A 22,671-nucleotide genomic window follows, 5' to 3' on the forward strand; every position below is an offset into this window, starting at 1 on the left:
CAGTGATTCCATCTGGACGGGTAAATATTCTAACATTTATCGTTTCATAAGACTAATACCTGAAGGTTTAAAAGAAACCCAGAAGAAAAGTCCTCTCACTATTTTGGGCAATAGTAAATAAAAGTATAATGTAAGCAGCAGAAGTCCTCATACAAGGGCAGCAAACAATCAGGTAACGCAAGTCATTTTTATTGGATTTACTATAAAACATCAAATATACATTTTAATGCAGCTTAATTTGTGTAAACAGTAACTGTATGTTTCTTTGTTTATATTTGGAAACGCAGCGGCCATAGTACAATACATGGTGTGACTCTTGAAGCCCATAAAATGCAGAGAGTGGTCATCAAACAAGGCATGCATTAGATAGTCACATTAGAAAATGGAAACGCTAACATGAAACACGTGCTCTTAAAAAAAAAACAGGACCCAGCAAATCACTTTTGGTGACAGCAGAAAACGCTGTAGACACAGTGGGATCTGATCTGAAGGTCTTTCGGCGTCAACAGACTAAATGAATTACATAAATAAAAGACAGACAAACACCACACATCTGGAAAACAAACAAACAGAAAAATAAAAAAGCGGAAAACTGCAGGAATTTGGTCCTTGGTGGTGCAGAAAGTACTCATACTTGAATTGTGTAAATTAAACGATTGAACTTTTTTGATTAGAAGTCCATATTTAGGTTTTTAACTAGTTAAAATCACGCCGAGCAGCTTGAAGTAAGTTTGAACTTTGGCAAACGTGCGTCTTTACCAAGAGTTGGATAAGAAGATCCAACGTTAGCTGTTTGCTAAACATGAAGCTACCACCAGGAGACAGTTAGCTTAGCTTATCACAAAGACTGGATGTGGGGGGGGGCAGGAAGCACGGCACTGAACAATAACTTCCATATTAAACAAATTAAATAGAATTAGTTCATTTGTGAATGTTACACGTGCTTGTCGGCGTATTTTATTGTATTTTCATTGTCCTTATGCTAACCTAACAGGCTGCTGCCTGTAGCGTCATATTTCTCACACAGGAGAATCCTCTCTGCCAACTCTCAGCAAAAAAAAAAGGGATGTCGAATGGTTACTGTAAAACTAAGTCGACTCATTTTTAAAGAAGTCCATCATAAGATTTGTTTGTAATTGAAAGGTTTTGTCTTGTTATTACGCTGCCACCCAGAAGATTGACACTCCACTTCCTGTCTCGTGACTGATCTGGTTTACTCGTCCTCGTACGCAGTCCAGTGTGAAAAACACTGCTGTCCCATTGTGAACCGGGAAGGATGCTCGCAGGCTCACACTGACCCACTGGCTGCCCTCTGGCATGTGACCACCCACCTGTTGGGCCAGAGGCACAGACTGAGCTCTTTCTGCTTGCCTACTTCCTCTGGACCGCTCCGCATCACTTTGCCTCAGCAGAGTCACTTTGACCAAGTTACAGGAATGAATCAGTTTGAGATCCAAAGCAACACTAACGGTGCCTCTCTCCCTGAAAACAAAATCTCGTCTCTGATCCGCAGATCCCTTCCCTAGCAGCCCCATCTGGGAGGTCTGAGCACTGGTCTGACGGAAGAACAGTGGCTTGTTCCTAACAGCACCTGAAGGAAGGCCAGTGTGAGCCACAGTGGCAGACAGTGAGGATGAAATAGCAGCAGGAACCCAAACCAAACTGAGGGAACTGATGCCTGTGTCGTCACCAAAGAAGCGAACGTTGCACTGAGCAGGAGACAGGATTTCAAAGCTCAGCGTGTCCCCGGGACTAACTTTACTCACTCCAGATAGAGATATGGATGTGTCTCGGTAGTGGACGCCTGATTTGAAGGTACGGCACTGCTCTGTGCTGGTTCCATTGCGGTTAAGAAATGCCAACAGCTGGAAGCCTTCACTGACACAGGCCTGGCCCATGGAGTACAGTGCCTGTTGAAATACAAAACGCACCGTACCACTTTCTGCAAAACGGATCCCTCGACCGTCGTGACTCAGCCCCACTACGTAAGGGTCGGAGGTGGAAGTAGTGCGGAAGGCTGGGCGATAGTTTGTGTGGTAGTGAGCGGACACCATCGCCTGTGCTGTCATGGCAACAGCCCCAGTGTCATGGGAAAGCCAGAGGAGGCTGAGTGGAGCTGCTACGGGGTCATACAGCTGCAGACCTTCGCTGCTTTGGTTACAGTGGTGGCTGGCACTCCGCAGGAACACAGAGATCCTGTGACCCGGAGCGACCTCTGCTACCCCGCTGATGCTGACACTTTGGAGAAACCTTCCCTCGCGCTGCTCCACTCTAACGCCACCGAGGTCGCGACCTTCTGAGCCATCGGTGTTGTTCATGCGCAGGCAGACCTGGATAAAGCTACGACAGCTGTGGCTCACTGAGAGATTCTCATCCAGCCAGACAAGACCGTGCTGCCTGAGCAACAGACGCCCATCCTCGGTCGACACCAGGCCTGTGTCACCTCCTCCTTGAACTTGAAGCTGCATAGTGGGAAAGGCGTCACCTGAAACATGGCCCTTTCCTCCTGGCAGACTCACTTCTCCAGCCCAGGAAAGGGAGAGGGTGCTGTCCCCTGCAGAATGTCCAGAGCAGATGGTGTCCGTGGTAAAGGTACAGGGTGAAGACACAAGTTCTCCATCACACTCATTACAGGCCTGACACTCATCCACATCTGAGCTGTAGAAGTAACCATGGCCACACATTCCCGAGTTGGCGTCTTTCTCTGTCATGCTCTGGCACCTGAAACCACCTGGTGGAATCACAGCAGAGGAAAAGAAATGACATTTAAACATAGGTTTAAAATAGATTACATAACTAACAAAAGATCTCAGCAAATAGGGTAACCTGGGGTGTTGAGACAGTTGTGTTGACCTCCACACAGATCAGCTATCTCGAGGCATTCGTCTCTGTCCTGTGATGATAAGCAAAGTCATGCTTTGAACTACTTTTAAAGCAAAAATGAGTACTTGTACATGAAAGCAACAGCTCATAGTGATTACTGGGATGAGCACATGCAGTAGCTGGGGGGCCAGATGTTTCCCCTCAAAAGTTTGTCGGGAAGAGAGAAGAGTGAATACTGAGCTAATACTTTTGCCAGCTGTTTAGAAAAAACTCTTCAATTGATGTTCTCTGCATCTGCTGAATGTGAGATGCCACCCTTTACAACCTATTCTGTCGCCCCCAGGTGGCTAAAGGAGGTTATTTTACATTTACAGTGACCAACAGGTGACAAAATCCCACGTCTTTGTTATTGTCATCTGTCATGAATGCTCATTCAGCCATGTTCGGCCTACCTGGCAGATTCTGTCTGCATGGATCGAGCACTGGGCAACCAGGAAGAAGCCTGCAGGGCAGATGGTGCACTTCTCACAGCGAGCACGACCGCTGCTGAAGCCACAGTACTCCTCGGGCTCACAGCTGCCACAGGACAACACGGAGCGACCCACCTGGTGCCATCAAACATGTCAATGTCATCATCAAAGATCAACTGAATATGCTTACGTAGAGCTGTTGACCACAAGTCATAAATAGCAGGAAGCTCACTTCCATCACACTGGCCTCCATGTCCACCTTGTGAAAAGAGAGAGCCTGCTGCGCTTGATGGGCTCTAACCTGCCCACTCAGTGTTTCCGTGTGAGTGTCCAGCTCCCCCTGGAAGTTCTGCAAAGATATTTGTTTGACGCTGTCCAACAACATGTTGTACTGGGTTTTCACCTGAAACAGATAAATATTATATAGGATAAACATTGAGAGAGTGATTGTGCTATTAATCAGCATGGTCTATGAATATGCTGACCCTCAATGGATGGATGGATGTGAATTGTTCTATGGAGCCTTCATTAGTCTTGAAATATAAACACTTTGTATCCTTTGGTTTTTTTCATCCACCTCATTTAAATACACTAATCCTCCACTCTTGTGTCGCCCATCATCAGTCAGAGCAGCCTTACTTGCTCTATCTGTTCAAACATCCTCCTCTGTTGATCCAGCATTTCTCTCTGCTGGCTGACCAGCGTCCCCTGCTGCTCACTCAGGAGCCTCTGCAGCTCCTTGACCTCATCCTGCTGGCCCCTGAGGGCCTCAACCAGCTTCTCCTGGCTCTTAGATAACTGCAGCTGAAGCACCAGAGCATCCTCTGAGGGAACCTCATTGATCCCTGGAGCAAAGAAATCAAACTATTAAACACTAATTTGGGTGACTATCATTTTTACAATATCTTGTCCCTCACAGATGATACTGACCTGGTTTCATGTCACATGTCAACTGTATCGATGCTCCACGTTCCGAGCCATAATCTGGAAGCTCGTCCAGAAACTGTGCTGCTCTGTCCCTCACATGTACAGGAGTAGAGCTGCCCCTTCTGTCGTCTCCTCCATGCGTATCGCAACCGTCTCCGGCACAAGGCTTTGGCTTTTGGCGCATCCGGAGTGGCAGTTTACATCCAATCCCTTTGCACTCTCCTGCTGCACTGTCATCACTCGGTTGGCGATGAGACACAGTTGTCGGACAGGTCCCACCGGCGCAGCCAGGATGGAACACCTCCGCCGTGATGGTTCTCGGGTTTGTCCTCCTGGTGTTATCCGTACCAGCTTGCTGCGCAAAGCTTCCCTGTTGAGGATGAATGATGGTGTATGGCGCTAAGGGCGCGCTCTGAGCTTGGTGATGACTGAAACGAGTGTCCTTTTGGTAAGACGGGTAGACCTGTCCTTGTCTGGATTGAGCAGAGTGGTGAAATTGCCGTCGGGACGTTGCTGCCTCTGTGCGCCCCTGGCAGTGCGCTCCGACGCACGGTCTGCTCCAGTCCTGGGCAGAGAAGCAAGGCGTCCCGCGGCAGATCTCAGACACGCTCTCTACTTCGCTGAGTAGAGTTGTGACACAAAATAGAAATATGGTAGAAATCCGTGCCATGTTGCAATGGTGAAAAACTGAGAGAGGCAGCGTGTGAATGGTGGCCCTTTGTGCGCATCAATCCTTCAGTCCTGCCGACCTTGTTTGATCATCTCTCAACCCTCAAATTACAAACTGTCCACAAACTAAACTACCAATTGATGTTGAACTAGTGATTGCACAGACATTTAGCTCGTCTCCATTGCGAACACCGCCGGTTCTTCCCTCTTTGCCCCTTCTGGAGATAGCTACGTCTAGCCCACATGTGGCGTTCACTGTTCCTAATTGGCAACAGGTTTTGCTCCTAGTCTTAAATTAACCCGTAGCTTTCCCGGACATACCACTCTGCCGAGTCACTCCATTCCTACTGAAGCTGGGCATGTGATGAATATTTGGACAGTTCCACTGCTATTTCTATTTTTCCCGTCGAATGAGCCACTCACATGCTGTTTTGTGCGCAACGCCACCAGAGCGTCATGACAGGATCCACATGGTCCAGAGGAATTTCAGAGATTTACTTTATGGAGTTTTCACATTTAACAATATTCACGTTTAAATAGCAGAAAAACAGTCTTTGTAGCCTACATCTATTTTTCCTTCCCCTTGTCATTTATTTTGATGACAGGTCCAGCCCTCTGTGTTTTTTGTACATTCAGAATTCAAAACCTCAGCTTTATAGGGACTCAGAGCTTTGATCTCTGCTGTAACAGGGATGCAGTGGTGGGACTTTTGAAAACAGGACTCTCTAATATTGTGCAGTCAGAGCCAAAACTTCTTCTCCTGTAAAATGTAAACTTTATTACACTTTATTGCCACTCTCATTTCCCCTTTTTTAACCCACATGGCTTTGATTAAAGGTTTAACCCACATTAGCGACTCTCCTCTCATTTTCACAGCAAAGAGGAACCAACACACAGACATATACACACACACACACAAACAATATATATGTGTGTGTGTGTGTGTGTGTGTGTGTGTGTGTGTGTGTGTGTGTGTGTGTGTGTGTGTGTGTGTGTGTGTGAGTCTGTGCGTAAATCTTATAGAGAAAGTTGAGACAGTTTGTTTTTCTTATGAGACAGTTGAAAGGCTGAAATAGCAGTGTGCACAAACGCAGCCGCTATTTTACTCCCTTAGGTTATATCAGACCACACATCGCTCTGAGAACTGCTTCTGACATCAAGTTGTGTGAAGAGGCTGTACAAACAGACAGATATTACCAGAAGAAAAAGGCAGATGTCAATCAGTTATGGGCTGAGGAAATGTCCAATCTCCATGGAAACAGGACATGGACGTGGAAAATCAAGAGAAAAGCCACTGATATGAAGGGGCAGTATCTGTGGCATACCGCCACATGCATGGTATCTGATTAGAAAAGTAAGCCCCACTCTGCTTCACCAGGCAAACCTGTTGGACGTGCTTCCTGATTTCACAGGAAGTTCAACTACTGTGTGCAGAGGCAGTGCAAGCGAAGTCACGTGCAAGGGTGCTTACTCACTGACCCATGCAGGCTACACACACTTCATGATGCTCCCATGTGTGAAAGAGACAGAAAAGGTAAGAGCAAGAGTTAAGCGTTTTGCAAACAAATTAAGGAGAGAAAGTGGTGTGTTACTGCAACTGGATAGCAGATGAACGAAACTGCAAACACGTCTCAATATCTAGCACTATTGTCAGTGATACTGTCTCTTTAAGAGTTAAATACTTGAACGGTCAGATCAGCTTTGTTTAGGACAAACACATGTCCTCTCACGGCAGCCAATGGATGGTTGTGCAACTAATTAGAAAACAGTAAGAAGCTCTTGACCACAGGAAAAGAGAAAACATGTTGGGTTACTGTGAGCAGGCAATGCTTTCTGGTTCCCTTCATGCATGTAAGGCTGGATAAATCGATTTACGTGCTCAGGCTTTTGGCCCGTTCGCCTGTTTGCCTGCCTGTCTGTCTCCTGGCCATTCCTCATTCTCTTGATGTGTGAGACCACAGTGAGAGACAGCAGCAACAGCCTGGCATGCGTGATGAGAGCGTGGGTCATGTAGACAAATGTGGTTTTAGAATGCATGCTTTGAGGAGCACACATCCTGGACAGTGTATATGTGAGTAGTATGTAAGTATCACCAACCAATATTAGTGAATAGTATGGAAAATAGAGATACTTCTGTGTTGTTTACATGGGAAAGAGGTTATAGAAACAGAAGTTAGGATTGACTTTCACATGTGTGAGACAGAAGCCACAAAGGTAAAGTTCACTTTCTTGATAAGAGAATTTCACTTTCATGTGGAAACAATACTTAGTCCATCCACTCCACTATTCCCCTTTCACCACATTATAGTTCAACAAATGCAAATGAATCCCACCCTCTGTTCTCCAAAGCTTCAAAACGTTTTAGTGTCTTTCAGCAAACTGTTTTGCTGTTCAGCATCTGCAACTTTGGTTTGCTCTGAGACTGGTAGTGCAACATTTGCAATATGAACTATTGAAATTGAAATCATTGGTGGTGATATTAAAGCTGCAACAGTGACAAATCCATATGATTATCACCCGACTTTATGCACCCTCACACATTCAAAATGCAACTTCACGAGATACAATTAGCACCAGAGGTCAGCAGTATGTGAAAAGTGTATGTGATGGGTATAAAAGACTGTTGCTCCTTTAGACAACTGGCAACATGCACCGGTGGGTATTTAGTTGTGGTATGATTATTCAACTGTGACCTTGGTTTTACATAACGTACACCGCTTCACTGTGCGTCCCACAACAGAGGAGTTACTGGAAAACATCTAAAATATGAAGCGATGCATTGACCAAAAACACAGATTAAATTATGCAAATCACACCATCTCACCACCCACCCCTCTACATTTGCTGTTTCCTATGTTTACATGTGTTGTTTCTAGTTTCCATGCAAGCTTCTGTGGTTTTGCAACATGTTAATATCTATTGTGCTATTCTTCTGAGTGGCAAAGAAACACACAGCTAATTCTTCGGTTTTAAGCTGCTCTACATTCAACATATACAGTATTTTTGGCCCTAAAGCTGGCAAGATGCCACCTCCATATGGAAAAAGCCAGATGCTGAATGTTGCTATGAAAATCTTTGATCTCAGTGAAGCTTTTTTTTTTTCCAGAATTACCAACAACAAACTCAAAGACTATTAGTTTCTTGAATTTGTGCTCGGATATGTAGAACATAGAGGAAATCCTTAATTATCTTCAATAAGCTGCACTTTCCACCACTTAAATGTTTAATGTTTATGGTAGTTGAGGTTTGCTGGATTGTGTTTAAAAGCAGCTTGTGTGACAAGAGCGAGATGGAAGCTGCCACACATTGTCCTCCATCACGTTGTTACAGTCACAGTAATGACGGTGCATTCCAAGCTTCGCACACTGCTTCTTTTTTTTTTTTTACAGCTATGACAGACACATCCAAACTGTGTATATGTGCATGCAAGTGTCCCAGAGTGCTTGTATCCTCAAACCCCAAACTGTAAATGTTAGGCTGGCTTTTCAGGACAGTTTATTTTCCAGCTTTTCAGCTTGCCGCTTGACAACTAAGTGAGAAATGGGCAGTAGAAACTGAATTTAAACAGAACTGAAATTGCTTTCTGTTTTCAATTCCTGATGCCTCTGCTTTGTTTCTCCCATTATCTACTTTATGGATTTTCCTTTCTCGCTACTTTGCTGCCAAAATCTGAATGTCTTGTCTTTTCTTTCTGTTCTTAGATGGAGGATATAGATGCTATGTTCAGTCACCTGCTTGGTGAGATAGATCATCTCTCTCAGGTGAGTCTAGCACAGTACAACATCATCATATTAGGATGCTCCCAATGATGAAGCAGGCACAGGTTACAAGGAGTGAATCAGACAACACACAGACATCACTATCTATATACCATGCTAATCTGAACATCCCCCAACTAAACATAACAGTCCTTCATTTGAAACTGAACATCAGACAGAAAAACGCGAGATGTGACGCTGAGATGTGAAGTCATCTGGACTGATCGCTGAAGATTCCCTTAAGCGTGCATAAGCTGCTCATCATGTAGCCTCAGCTCACAAACAAAAACGTCATGCACATCTAACTGATGCAACCTCGGCCTGAGGCGCGACTCATTTGTGTCCATTTCAGATCGTCCCATGTAAGCTGAGTGAGTTCAACATTACATCAGACATACATCAGACAAAGGCTCTATACAGTCTGTCACCCTGGCACCCGTCCTCTTGGAAAGCATTCACAGTGACAAACGCCGCTCCACCAGAGTTTGCAAGAAGAGCGTTTTGATTAAAGCACTGATCCTCTCACAGTCCAAGAAACAAAAGCATTTGAAGTAATTCCACGTAGTGCCTTGATTGGGTCCATTCTCTGCTGTACTGCCTCGGAGCCAGAAGACAATGTGGGTGTTTTGGATCTCAGACTTAAGAAGCTCAGAGGTGTCATTTAAGCTGCAGCTGCAGCATGATAACATGTGTTTTCATACACATTCATCAGGACTGAGCTGAACCCACTGGAAGGCACCAGTGTGCGTACAGGTTGGCAATACGCCCAGCTTGTTTATGACTGAGCCTGACGGAGACCGGTGTTAATGATTAAACTATTACAGTTTTGATAATGGCTCCCTTTCTTTGTGGTATTCAAATCCTGAAAGCAGGACACAGTTCACCCCGAAAGCTTTCAATTGTTGAACTTGCTAGAGCCATTTCTTTTTCAGTAGTTCAACTTGCGAGACTGCAACGTATCAGTTTTACAAATCCGTTTTCCTAACTGACATGATTTATTGCTCTGAGCATACTGTATGCTCAGGGCAATGTGTTGTCTATTATTGGTGCAGCTTAAAAACATAACAGCATCAAGCACGGGACGATAATGTCATAAATACGAGGCCAGTGTAACATAATTAAACAACAGTTCAGAGCGGTTCAAGGACACATGTGGCCCCCTTTGATTTTTGAGTGTTATCTGAAACTACCAACTGTAGCTTCCATTGACAACATGACTTCTGTTTGACATGTATTTAAGAACATTAAATGGAACCACTTCATTCTTACATGATGGCTGAGGAACACAGTTGGGCTGGGGATGTGAGACGTTAGTAATGTACCATCATTTCCCTGCAGAGTCTCAAACCTGCAGAAGAGGACCCTGCCTCACACAAAGAGAGCACCTTCTCCATCGGCTTCACAGACCTGAACGGTGAGTGCTCACCCAGATGGTGATGATTGTGTTCATCCAATGCAAGGAGGATTCACCTTTCACGGTCCGTGTTGCACAACCAAGAGTCACGCTGTCCTGAAAGTGTGACGTAGTAGGATGCGAGTGGGGGGGATACGAGGCAGCATTTCAAGAGATAAGATTTCTGTTGGAAAATGAGGAACGGCTCTTTTATCTATTTCTTTTGCTAGGAGCCCGTGACAACCGGCAGTAGCAGGGGCAGCAGGGGGATTTAATTAGATGAGACATGAAAAAAAAAAAAACAAGATAGACTTTTGTTTCGATTTTATTTACTGAGCTTTAGAGTTAAATTTCATTTTATGTTATCACCTTCGGACAGAAACAGGCTTGGCTGTTTCACCTTATAACCTTCTGTCCTTACAGAGTCCCTTAATGAACTGGAGGACCATGACCTGGATGCTCTTGTAGCTGACCTTGGATCCAAATCAACCCCACAAGAGTCCTCCACTTATCAGCACAACAGCACTCTTGCAGATAACCAAACTGTACCACCCAACATGACTCATGGATCTGCGGCAGCTGCTGCTCTTGCTCTACCAGCAAACAATGAACCGTCTAAGGTGCTGCAGATAGTAATCCAAAATTTGCCAGTGATCATAAAAATAAACATGTCTTTTTTTTTTTTTACATGAAAATGCACATTCACCTCTTTATGTCAATATTCTTAATTCCAGAGAGAACCCCAGACAAAGGCGGATAAAATTAAATTGGCTCTGGAGAAGCTGACAGAAGCCAAATTTAAAAAGGTGAAGTTTCTAAGAACATGCATTTAATCGCAGGCTTGATATGATGGGTAACTGAGCTGTCTGTCTGTCCCAGCTGATTGTCAAGGTGCTGATGAGTGACGGCAGCTCCAAGACCCTGATGGTGGACGAGAGACAGACGATCCGAGAGGTTTTGGACAAGCTGTTCGAGAAGACACACTGTGACTGTAGCCTGGACTGGTGCCTGTGCGAGACCAATCCTGAGCTCGCGATCGGTGAGATTGCTCTAACGCACATGCAGATCACACGCAGGCAAATCACCAGTGAGTGCACATATAGCACGTGCAAAACCACAGAGACAGAAGAGTGTTGCACATGTTTCAAGACTTGAAGGTTCATGCCCAGCTTGAGACAAGTTAAGGGAGTGTCTGACTATTGTTTGCCTGCTTTCTTATCTTTTCAGAAAGAGGCTTTGAGGACCATGAATGTTTAGTGGATCCACTGTCCGTGTGGCCTCGCCACAGTCAAAACAAAATCTACTTTGTGTTAAGACCTCAGAAGTATGTGATGTTCACAGAGCCACAGGTGAGGAGGAGCAAGGAACCGTGTATGTACATACTTAAAAATAAAAATAAACATGAAACTTAACCATGCTTTTCCCACCCTGAAGTTATTTTACATGTGGAAAAAGAAGAAGGCATGTTTGGGTAAGATTAATGAGGATGCTAAACGACTTTTAATCAAGGTGAGTTACCAAATCAACAGCTTACATATTATTAAAAAAAAAAAAAAAAAATATATATATATATATATATATATATATATATATATATATATATATATATATATATATATATATATATATATATATAATTTTTTTTTTTTATAATTCTCCAAAGAAAGACTAGGGCAGTGTGGCAGCTCCCTCCTTTTGGCTTTACTTTTTGGACATTGAGAGTACTTGGGGTTCAGGGTTTAGTGTCTTGTCCGGGAGGAACCAGGAATCAAACCAAGGTTTATATCTACTCATTGCAAAATATACTTTAGTAGCAGTGTGTCCCACTGTTTGCTTTGGTCAGTATATTGTTGAATATTATTTAGAAGTGACTGGCTTCTGTATGAGCTACCTCCAGCTAGACCTCAGGTAACAAGTTTTAAAATGCCAGTCAGATGTTTAACTTCCTCGCAAGAAGTCAAATTTTGCTAAGGCACCATCAGACAGATAAAGTGAAGCCAAAAGCTGGAAACTGACACGACGCCCCGTCTTTCGTTTTGTGTTGATTTCATTTTTGTTGTCATCTTTCTCCATGCAGGAGAATTTTGGAGGTTCTACTGTGATTGTTCCAGATCTGGAGGGTACGTTGCATCTAAAGGAAGATGGGAAAAAGGTTTGGAAACCTCGCTACTTCGTGCTCAGAGCCTCAGGTATCTACTATGTACCCAAAGGAAAGACAAAGGTATGGCAAATCAAAGAAACCTTAGAGTCAATATGTCATGTTTCATTTTACTGATTGTCTCATGGTGAACTGTTAACACCTTTGTTGTTGAGAGATTGTGGAAGCCACCTCACACACATGTTGCCTGGAGGTAATTGTAGCAGTTTGACACAACAGTGAGAGTTATAGTTATAGTTGTGAAAGCTATATGCGTAAGTTTCGTGCACCACACGCTCAAGAGAAACTCACACGGGGTTATGAAAATAGCTCCTTTAGATGCATCATTCTGAGCTATATTTTTATCTTATAGTCTAAATTGCAACAGCGAGAGAAATTGGTGCAAACAGTAATACCTGATCATTTCCAGTATCTAAGGCCTTCATTTAGGTCGGATGTTAGATGCACATGCGTCCAAAGGTTTGACTGCTTCTATATGTCTTTACACTGACATGTTGAAGCTATCTCAGACCCGTTCAGACCTGTCAGTACCAAACTAAAAATGAAACCACCTATTATTAGCAGCTCAGTAATAAGCATGTTAAAACTGTTTGTTTGTTTCACTCAAAAACCAAAGTGACAAAATGTTAGACGCCTACTGTAGCTCAGGCTGTCTGTCACAGCTGTATACTCTACCATAGAAGTGGATCACATATGACTCATAAGATCATTTTAACCTTTTATGGTTAAAACAAACAAACACAGCATGGTGATGAACGAGCTTTAAATGTTGGCCGTCTCTAGCTTTTCTGTATGCTTCTCTGCATATCTTTATAGTCACACAGCGGACAACTGTTGTCCATTTTTGGCAACTACTCAAGCTGAGGAGAAAATGAAAAGAAAAACAACTGGATCACACAAACACGGCACAGTCCAGCGTACGATGGTTTGCATCAGAAGGCTAAAGCGTAGCAAGGGAAGAAAAGGCAAGAGAAGGAGCCAGAGAAATTGTGATGGACAGTGTGAAGTGAGGCCTTGCCGCTCTTAAGGAGAAACATGTCGTCCTGTCACTGAGACGGAGCAGAAAAACACACACCCGCACTCCAAAAAACCCTCCAAGAGGGAGAAATAGATGAGAGGGAAAAAGTGCGAGGCAGATGTGCAAATCACAAACATAAGGAAGCTGCAGGAATCATCTGAAGGACATGTGAATTAAACAGAGGAGAATCTGGAAAGCGGAGTTCATCAGGCAGAGGAACAGAAAGAAAGCTAAATCAGACATAATGAAATCCAACAACAAGAGAAATCAAATTTACTGTCATATGTGAAGAAGTGAGAATAGTGGCGCTGCGTTTATCAAGCAAGGCCGAACCGGAGAGAAAAGAAAAAGAACCATTAAGTCAGGATTTGATTCTTAAAAAACAAAAAAGAACAAGACCAATCTCCTCTATGACTCACTGCTCCTTCCAGGAAACGACTTTGTATTTGCCAGTGAAGAACGTCCCTGTCAGTGCGGTTTGATGTGTGAACACGAAGTGCTTCTACTTAAAATCAATAATAGCAGCAATGAAACTTTGAAGCACACTAGAGAGTGAAACACTTTAGCTTTTCTTTGAATGTGGCTTGATTGTGGACTGAAAATTAAATATAGCCAAACGTCTTCGCATCATTGGCGCCTTCATAACATCCGCCACGAGGTAGTGCCTAACACGAGACTGTGAGAATGTGGCCTTCTTCACGACACGCTGAACAGTCAGAACGTCATGGCACAATGATGAATGGTCTGCATTTGGAGAGACCTGAGTTATGTTAGCTGCCCTAGTCTAGCAGCGCCTTCTAACTTTTACATGGACAAACATGTGTGTTTACTTTGCTGTCATGCCAATACGGCATCTATTCACTGATACTAACACGTAGAACATGCATATGTTACACATTCGTCATGTGTCACAGTGTGATTTCACAATGTTTTTCTTTCTTTTTTTTTTTTTTGCTCCAGTCTTCCAGTGATCTGGTCTGCTTTGTCCATTTTGATAAAGTTGACATCTACAGCACCGACAACTACAAACAGAAATACCGAGCTCCCACCAACTTCTGCTTCATGTTGAAGGTGAGCTCGACATTTCTAACCATCAAAACCTCAACGAGGCAAAGAAAATACAAAGCACATAAATGTAAAGTATTAAAAAGTGTTTGTTTCCTATGTGACGACATGTTAAAAGTTTCTCCACAACATGATCATAAATGTCACATGTGTATTTACACGGTTATTTATTGCAGTACACAGGACGTACAGGCCTGTAACAGACTGTACTGATTGGAGTGTTTTTGGAGGCTGCAGCCACAAAATTTAATGAACTCTTTTTACAACAGACCATGGTTTTCTGACAAACTGAGGCAGCTCTGCTGTCCAAAAAGAAAATGTATAAAAGAAGATCTAAGAGAAGCTACTCTGAAAAGGTGAAAATCTATTTCCCCACACCCTCAGTGTGGAGAGGCCTGCAGGACATTACCAATAGAAAACCACCCCCCAGGCTACACTGAACCATAGACTTGCTGGAGACCTGAATGCATTCTTCTGTGGGTACGACACTACCCCACACACACCTAACATCTGCTCCACCACAGACACCAAACAACATCCTTTCCACATATCCTGGTTGAACTTATCCTTGACTTGGTTGCACAAATGTCGGATCAATTAATCCCAGTCTAGTTACCATGGAGATTTATTGTGTTGCCTGTGTTGAGGGGATCTACTCATCGTAATTACTGTGAGACCTATTTTTCACTAGTTTTATGAAGATTGCTGCTCACATGGTTGTGGTTTCTCTTCACAATGCCCTTTCTTAGACGATGTAGCCGATGAGGAAACATTGATTCTCAGAAGAGAGTTTTCGGGGACAGGTCTGATCCTTTAGCATTTGAAGACCAATGAACATGAGTATGAATTATAAATTAGAGGGGAGAGTGAGTGAGAGTGAATGAGGGAGACTATGTAGATAAAATTAGTAAGATAGGTAAATTGATATAAACTGACCAAATGATGCCATTTATAGATTTGGTTAAATACAAGGAAAAAAAATATCACATTCAAGGCATTAATACTCCAACTGTTTAATGCATATAGTAATTTCTCTGGATCACTGCTTAATAATTATTTCTGGATTACTTACGCGTTCAGCCGATCCACTATTGTCTGACAGCCTTTTCCCCTTTCTGTAATTATATCGGTGGTATTTCCCTTTTTAGATATTATATGTACATCTCCATATTGTATTTATACAGTGAACACGCACTTATACAAGATATCTACACCTGACTTGACTGAGCTGCACCTTCTTATTTTGGCAAACGTGCAACAGTAAGTCAGGATGAGCTTATCAGAATAGGTGAAGCTAGGATTTTTCACTTTTCCTGGATTTCTTCCTTCTGCTTTTGTGCAATACCCCTCTGGACTCTCCCTCCAAACTAATGACTGCATAAATAGTACAGAAGTTTCTGTATATGAAACGCAGACTGAGACCAAGGCTAAATACAATGAGAACAGAATTCAACACTGCTACACTTCAACAGATAAATATCAAGTTATCAGGAGATTTGAGATATTCTGGCAATGACAAGTCCCATTTTGGGGGAAGTGAGATGAGTGAAAAACCACTAACAACTGCTCATGTTGACTTGGTTGGAGTGTACAAGTTCCTCTCCAATGAGAACCTAGATAAAACAGCCAATAAACTCAGGCAATAACTGTGATATTTATGGTTACAGCTATATATTTTGACCAAATTATAATAATCAAGAGCCACAAGCTGTTCGTTCCAGTGAATAACTAGTTTCTCTTCTTGTGGTCTCACGTCTTCATGGTCCACCACACAGAAACAGCTTGGTATGGAGGGCCCTCTGCTGGATCTGGTGTGTACAAATGCACAAGCAGAGATCAGGCATACTTTTGAATTTAAAGGGCCTTTCCACCAGTTTAACTTAAAAAAATTCATGTCTTGTTGGGACCACTCAGCCTATGGGGAACTTTGCAGAAGTGAAATGCTTAATAACTGCAATGCGTCTTTCGCTCGTGTCGTCTTTCTGCCTTTGTCTTCCCAGCATCCCTGCATCCAGAAAGAGTCGCACTACATCAAGTTCCTGTGCTGTGACGATGAACGCACACTGTTGCTGTGGGTCAACTCCATCAGAATAGCCAAGGTTTGACTCAACACTGTCGATAACCAACGTCTCTTTAATGTGATGTTCACTATCTATTGTGAATTGTGCGTCATAATAAAAAATTCAGGAGCATTACTGACAAAAACCAATGTGCGCTATACAGTATACAGACTTTTCATCACATGCAAAGATTTAAAAAATGTGTCCTCTATCTCTGTGTGTTCAGTACGGGACGTTTTTGTATGAGAACTACCAGGCTGCAGTGACGAGAATGTCCAGACGGCAAACTCCCCAGTTTGCTGCATACAGAGGTCAGTCTACAAATTCAGCAGAGCTGGTAGAGCCAACAAAATGGTGTGAAGCATGGTCCTAAACTCTGAAATTATCAGTACAAACATCCTTACTCAGAAACGTTGAGTAACTGTGAATAACAAAGCCCTTAGAATGAAAGCAAAATTTAAAACACTGCATGAACACTCTGAGTGAATATTTGATCATCTTTACAGACGTCAGCACAACTCATAATCCATCTCCACCCATGATGACAAACGTTGAAGACTATCCATATGAGCCACCACCTGACTTCATCCCACCTCCTCCTCCAGGACACGCTTAAGACAGAGCTTCATTTCTGTCTGCGTAACATGCTGAACGTCAGGCAACATAGTAAAATATGGTGTTGCACATTTTCCACCAGTCCACAAAACACAGTTCTGTTCATTGTTTCAGTGGACTGTTTATTACAAAAAGACTGTACATAAATTTCAATGAGCACATCCTATGTACAAAATGAGAGTAGATGACAAATACTGGATTCTGTTCCCATGGACATTTAAGTTACGGATCTTTATTTTTTTCCCCCCACATTTGATAAGAAAACACACATCAAAGAAAGGAGCCTTGACCTGTGATGCCCTGAAATGCTAGACGTTAAGTGGTAAACATTACAAAGTTCTGCACGTCAGTGGTCGTCTCATGATTCCTCTATGAAAAAAGTATAAATAAATGCTTTACAAACAAACTGCTAGATCACCTCCCAGAGCAGTCTCAGACACAAAGACAAGGTTAATGCAAAGCTAGAAATACATTAGGTAGAAAAAGTTGTTTTCTCACAGAAAAAAATACCTCATGTGATGGCTAAAATACAATCAACAATGGGATGTTGTGGCAAATCATTCACTGTAACAATGTTTAGACACTTTCATGCACAGAGGCTCAATGAATACTGTTGATTCGACTGAGTCATCGTCTTTTCCAGTGTGCGCAGACGCCTGAAAATGTTACATTGGATCCATTTCAAAATAAAAGCCTATGTTCAGGGCTCATATGAAAAGTACATATGTGTGTGTGGCTTGTTATAAACATGTATTCTGAGATGAGCATTAGCTTCAATGGTATTTGACAGTGGGTTTTATTTGCACCGACGATCACTTTATAAGAGCAGGCATCTTATACTGCAAATGTAAATAAAAAAAAAAAGTTCAAATCAGCGCTGCTGTTAAGACCTCAGGATTCATTCCTTCACTGCAGTTAGAAGTTGTCATTCATATCATATCTAGACAGAACATGTAAGTAGCAGACTAATTCTAGCTGTGGTACATAACTGCTGAGTCGCCTACATTCATTAAAATGCAGAACTGATTGAAGATTACAATCAAAATGATCAATGTTCGCATTCTGATACAAAATAAGGAGAGCTAAAATCCTTCTTTTTTACATTTCTATGCAGAGTAGTTATGAGGTTGTTTGTGTTGTGGTGATTATGGTTATTGAGCACCAATGTAAAGCACCACACCAGCAACCACTAAAAGAGCAGACGACGCGTGTAAAGGTGAGCTGAAACATCTGGATAGGAGCTCCTGCGTTTCGATCGAAGCCACGACGTATTTTCGTAAAGTCATCACAGTTGTTCATCACTTATCAGTGCAGCTATTCCAACACAATGGACAAAAAAAAAAAAAAAACGCAACGAAACAAAACATGAAAACATACACTTTAGTCCTTCCTCTGCTCGGAGCAGAACATCTCAGAGCTCTGCTACAGTAGCTGGACAGCATCACCAAATACAGTGACAGTGATCGAAATGATGTACTGTAGCTCAGGCTTAACATAGAAAAATAAACGTTCCTCCATGGCCGCTTTGCCGTGATAAAGTGAAAATGGCACAGTGAGTGATGGATAAAAATGAATATTCAAGTAAAAATCAACACAAAAAGACCTTCCCCTCCTGGCACCGCTTCCACTGACGCTGATGGAAAACTCACAGGTGAAACACACTAACTGACAAATGTACTGTACTGGCAGCTTCTCACATTACACTTTATATACAAGTTAGAGAACAGAAAGAAACTCCACCAGAAAGAAGAAACGCTTTTCTTGTCTTTTCTTTTTTTTTTTTTTTTATGCATTCTATACACTCACTTCATCCTTTTGAACAGCATCCCCACTGATGTAGAGCATAGTAAATACACACAACTCCAGGCTGCTTGTTCCCTCTTAAACATTGTGTGACTCGGACAACGGCGTGGGACATTCAGTCATGTCCTAATGCACTTGTTGATGTTTGTTTGTCCTCAAGGTTTTCTGATAAGATAAGATGGGTGCTTTTGAAAGGAGGGAAGGGCTGGTCTGCCGGTCTACATTGCAAATGAAGGAGTGGGAGCGTCTGTGCAGAATTTAGCCATTGAAATGCTGCACTGCCTCATCTGTCGTAACACTTCTTTAACATCTATCTACTGCAGACTGGAAATACGTTGTTGAAAAATGTTGGTTGCACATACACAAATTAATACTATAGCTAGACTTACTGTACCTCGTATTATTTGAATCTATTTTCTGATTGTATATAATTTCTTATGAGGCAAAGATGTGACCATTACAGATTGAAGCGCTACCGACCGCCACCGATGTAACAGTGGTAGAAAGTAAAGTCTCCTCCTTTTTTGTCCGCAGCGTAAACTAACAGACCACAGCCATCCAGTGCTGCAGCGCTCTCCTTCATTGTGCAACACCTTTTTTTTTTGTTTTTTTTTTTAGAGCAGAACAAAACCTGTGCAAGCACAAGCCCCCCAAAAAGAAAACCACTTTGAAAATTCCAAAGACCTCACCATGGCACTTCATTCAAAATGGGAGCTTTATGAACTGTCATTACTGCACTGCACACATCTGTACATGGTCGTGATTTTACCTCTGTTCAAAACTGCAGTGCTCTTTTGGGTGAGTTTTTTTTTTTCTTTCTTTCTTTCTTTTAGTCAGCATAGTGCATGATGGACTCAACGTAGTTTCCTGGGAAGAGTCCAGTGACGCCGTTGCAGACCCCTTCAAACCAGCCGTCATCATTTTTCTTGATGATGTAGATGATGGCTCCTTCCATGAAGGACAGCTCATCTTCCTTGTCCTTGGTGTAGTCGTAGATGGCTACAACTGGGAAGAAGCAAATAAATGTATAAATAAATTAATGGTTAAATAAAAAACACAAGTGCATGTGAATGAGTGAAGAACAAGAGAAGAACGGGTGACTTCTCCTGACACTAACCTTTTTCTAAATAAGCCTTGGGGGCCCAGTGGGGGTCTCCATCGGCATAGGGGTCACTGTAGTGAACCACTGCTGCTTCTTCTTCCTCATAGTCCACAGGTGGGGGAGGAGGAGGTGGAGAGGGCTCCTCAAACACCCCTATGTCCTCTGGTGGAGGCGGAGGAGGTGGGGCAGGGCTGTCTGTTACTGGAGGGGGATACAATATATGAGACAGAGCGTCAGAGAGATAAAGTGTTTGTTGTCTTGATCTGATCTCTCGCTGCAGTGAATTTCAAAATCAGTCTCCTGCAGTAAGGTCAGTGAAAATGTTTTCATCTCAAAATTCTACAGTTTTCCGAAACCATTTTTTTGAAATTAGATTTAAAAATTAAGTCCTGATTCAGCATTAATTAAGTCCTGATGCCACCACAATCTCTAACAAAATTTGATTGTGTAATTAGTTTTGGCAACAACAAATATTACTGTGTAACAAATAGAGAAGGTAGACTTCAAATATATCCAACATAACTCTCACTATAGGCGATCTTCATGCAAACCACAGGAAGAGCTTCAGTTTTACTTTTCATGTTAAGTGGGCACTAATTTGTAAACTGTGCACTAGAGGGCAGCGTAGGGTCTTCTTCATTTTTTAGTCAGGTGATCATTTTGCAGCATCTACCACCACTTTTCACTGCTATTTTCTATCCAGACCTGAAGGTCTAAATGCTGTTTCTTTAGAGAAAACCAATTTATTGCCACATTTAAATGTGTGCTGTCTAAAATCCCCATCCAACTATCTGTTTTTCAAAACCAGTAGAATGTGATGTCTCTTCATCCAAACCAGCCTGAAACAATACCAAGGACTGAGCTCACTTAGCCCTGCTGGTGTTGTACAACTACTAGTGCTAGCGCTGGTCAGTTTGTCACTTTACAGAAATTGAGAGGAGAATTATTGTAAGAACCAACTTTTTACTGCTCATTTTAAGATAGAATGCTTCTTATTGTGCAAATATTCTGAAAGCATGCACTTTTGAGTTCGTCCTGTGAACGTAGAAATAGCAGAAATGGGTGTGTTTACACATAAGGTTAGTGGTTCTGACAGCTGACTGTTCAGAAAAAATCATTTTTGTCTATGATCACATAAATGACATGTAGTGAAATGGGTGGATCGGTGTTGTACAGATAGTGAGATTTTAAGTTCAATTTCACTTTCCCACTAATTCTGCAGCTGCACATTTTATCTCACTAATTCATAGTTCTCCAATTAAAGAACTGCCAATACTGCACCATAGCAGATGGTAACTCTGTAATGATAGAAAATCACAATTCAGACGTACTGGAAAATCAAGACACTTTCTATTAAAAACATTTATTTCGTTTTTACGCACCATTACAGTAGTACTAGCAGTCCTTCTTTTCACTGGCTTACAGTTGGGACGTCTTTGTATAAGCAGTCAGTTATCCATCCATATACTTTTTACTGCTGTGACTTCTCTACTGCTATGCTAGTATTGCTACTAATACTAAAAGCCCAGTTCTTGCATTTAGGTTTAGACACACCTATTTTAGCATAATCTCATGTTTATCTGCCAGTGTGACTGACATCCAGTAATGTACCTGCACTTCACTTCAGGCTGGTGGCAGCCGGTGTTATGTGTGACCAGACAGATACAGACAGTTGTGATCTCTGCCCACTGCATCTCTGCAGACAGGTGGGTGCTGAATCAGGACACAGCATCAGGTCGCATTTTCTCTCCTCAGTGGACAGAGAGTGCAGAACGCACGCTTTCACTGATCCATCACCATGGCAACAGACAGACATCCGAGGGGTGTGCGCTCCCCGCTCGACATTACATACAGCGCAAGGAAAGGTGTGCTGAGTAGCAAGCCATCGAGCAGTATAAATGTGCAGCAATGTGTGAATGCTGAGTCGATTTCAAAGCACGTGATGAAATCTATCTCCATATAGAGATGTTTAGATATATAGAGATCTAAAATATGGACTATGTGACAAAGAATCTGAACGACGATAAATAAGGAATTTTACTTTGATGGTATTTAATGGAAACATTGAGATTTGAGAAGATTCAGAGATTTATAATGTAGGTCATTCAATAGTGTCTTTGTCCAGCCACACTTACTGTCTATGTGTGTTTAGTGCAGATTCGTGGGAGCGATCATGTCTCTAAGCAAGTGGGGTTTGCAAATGTGTGTATACATTTACCTGCAAAAGATATAAATGCATAGTGTAAGTACACATGTTGGGTACTTACTGCTTTCCTGCATTCTGGCTACAAAGCCGGTCAGAGGGATCTGTGGGGTCAGCTGCACCACGGGAGGAGGAGGTGGAGGAGCCACAGACACTGGAGCAGCAACACCCAGACGCGAAGCAGAAGGAGCAGCGGAGAAACAGAGAGCGGTGGAGATGATGGACACAGAGAAAGACAGAATAAGAAAAGAACACAAGACAGCATAAAGGAGTGAAATCCAAAAGCAGAACAGAGAGAAGCCTGTGAGCGAGCAGAGCAGCGCAGGAAGCACTGCTGAGCAACTCATTTACACATTTCCAATCAGTGATCTTTTGTGCTGCGTGTTTCAAGCTGGGGTAAAGAGGAATTCATCTCATCTGAGCCTGAGAATCCACCTCATCAGCATCCGTTTTAAGTCAGAAGAAAAAGCTTTAGATAGATGGCAACAGATTTCTGCCTCCAGTGAAAGTACCACAACGTACAGACTCAAAAACAACATTGTGGTGAGCTGACAGTTCAGTGTGTGTGTGTGGTCAGACTTGAAATCTTTATCAGAGTGGTGTTTGT

At 42.6% G+C, this 22,671-nt stretch overlaps 3 protein-coding genes across 7 annotated transcripts in view; 1 reads left to right on the forward strand and 2 right to left on the reverse strand.

Annotated features, from left to right (window-relative positions):
* Positions 1–17,677, forward strand: LOC113172495 (amyloid beta A4 precursor protein-binding family B member 1-interacting protein-like). Of its 2 annotated transcripts, none has more exons than XM_026375482.1 (13): positions 1–20; positions 8,591–8,650; positions 9,986–10,061; positions 10,464–10,660; positions 10,775–10,846; positions 10,920–11,079; positions 11,268–11,389; positions 11,475–11,549; positions 12,118–12,261; positions 14,177–14,287; positions 16,282–16,380; positions 16,568–16,652; positions 16,848–17,677. In XM_026375482.1, exons 2-13 carry the CDS (start codon positions 8,591–8,593, stop codon positions 16,955–16,957), a joined length of 1,311 nt encoding a protein of 436 aa, XP_026231267.1. In that variant the 5' UTR covers positions 1–20; the 3' UTR covers positions 16,958–17,677. The 2 variants fall into 2 exon arrangements, with proteins under 2 accessions (XP_026231267.1, XP_026231266.1); XM_026375481.2 differs by lacking the exon at positions 1–20 and adding an exon at positions 6,052–6,423.
* On the reverse strand, positions 255–3,556 carry LOC113172493. Its single transcript, XM_026375478.1, has 4 exons — positions 3,526–3,556; positions 3,276–3,428; positions 2,827–2,893; positions 255–2,731 (listed from the first exon to the last, which is right to left on the reverse strand). Exons 1-4 carry the CDS (start codon positions 3,544–3,546, stop codon positions 1,158–1,160), a joined length of 1,815 nt encoding a protein of 604 aa, XP_026231263.1. The 5' UTR covers positions 3,547–3,556; the 3' UTR covers positions 255–1,157.
* LOC113172494 (abl interactor 1-like) overlaps positions 17,062–22,671 on the reverse strand; it is a 23,048-nt gene continuing 17,438 nt past the window's right edge. For 2 of the 4 annotated variants that reach the window (XM_026375479.1, XM_033326501.1), the window contains exons 8-10: positions 22,129–22,218; positions 19,877–20,062; positions 17,062–19,764 (exon numbers count right to left, since the gene is read on the reverse strand). In XM_026375479.1, the coding sequence (XP_026231264.1) occupies positions 19,589–19,764; positions 19,877–20,062; positions 22,129–22,218 (452 nt within the window). In that variant the 3' untranslated portion in view covers positions 17,062–19,588. The remainder of the gene's footprint in view (positions 19,765–19,876; positions 20,063–22,128; positions 22,219–22,671) is intronic. The other 2 variants (XM_026375480.2, XM_033326502.1) reach the window with 1 other exon arrangement.

The sequence above is a fragment of the Anabas testudineus genome, chromosome 17, assembly GCF_900324465.2.
Source record: "Anabas testudineus chromosome 17, fAnaTes1.2, whole genome shotgun sequence".
NCBI lineage: Eukaryota > Metazoa > Chordata > Actinopteri > Anabantiformes > Anabantidae > Anabas > Anabas testudineus.